Source organism: Fukomys damarensis, unplaced genomic scaffold (assembly GCF_012274545.1).
Source record: "Fukomys damarensis isolate Sample0158 unplaced genomic scaffold, DMR_v1.0_HiC HiC_scaffold_5, whole genome shotgun sequence".
NCBI lineage: Eukaryota > Metazoa > Chordata > Mammalia > Rodentia > Bathyergidae > Fukomys > Fukomys damarensis.
In genome coordinates this window covers 70,847,180-70,847,681 of record NW_022900917.1, presented here as the reverse complement: position 1 = coordinate 70,847,681, position 502 = coordinate 70,847,180, and the positions used below count along the sequence as shown (strand labels likewise).

At 70.1% G+C, this 502-nt stretch overlaps 1 protein-coding gene across 1 annotated transcript in view; it reads right to left on the bottom strand.

Annotated features, from left to right (window-relative positions):
• Nucleotides 1-500, bottom strand: part of Myc (MYC proto-oncogene, bHLH transcription factor) — a gene marked incomplete at its 5' end in the record, with an annotated part of 2,622 nt that extends 2,122 nt beyond the window's left edge. The window contains one exon of the mRNA XM_010642883.2: nucleotides 50-500. Coding sequence (XP_010641185.1) covers nucleotides 50-500 — 451 coding nt within the window. The remainder of the gene's footprint in view (nucleotides 1-49) is intronic.
• Nucleotides 501-502: the final 2 nt, after the last annotated feature.

The following is a 502-nucleotide window of genomic DNA, read 5'->3' as shown; positions in this document are numbered from 1 at the left end:
GCGCGGGGCTGGGGCGAGCCGCCCTCGTTGAGCGGGTAGGGGAAGACCCCCGAGGGGTCGATACACTCGGACGCGGCGGCGCTCAGGTCCTGCAGGTAGAGGCTGGAGGTGGAGCAGCCTGGCGCGCGGGCGGGACTCGGGCTGGCGCTGTCCCTGCGCGCCGCCTGGTAGGAGGCCAGCTTCTCAGAGACCAGCTTGGCGGCGGCGGAGAAGCCGCTCCACATGCAGTCCTGGATGATGATGTTCTTGATGAAGTTCTCGTCGTCCGGGTCGCAAATGAAGCTCTGGTTCACCATGTCGCCTCCTAGCAGCTCGGTCACCATCTCTAGCTGATCGGCGGTGGAGAAGCTGCCGCCGCCGCCGCCGCCGCCGTCGCCCCCGCCCGGGGAGAAGGACGCCACGGCGACGTAGGAGGGCGAGCAGAGCCCGGAGCGGCGGCTGGGGGACAGGGGCGGGGGGGGCAGCAGCTCGAATTTCTTCCAGATGTCCTCGCTGGGCGCCG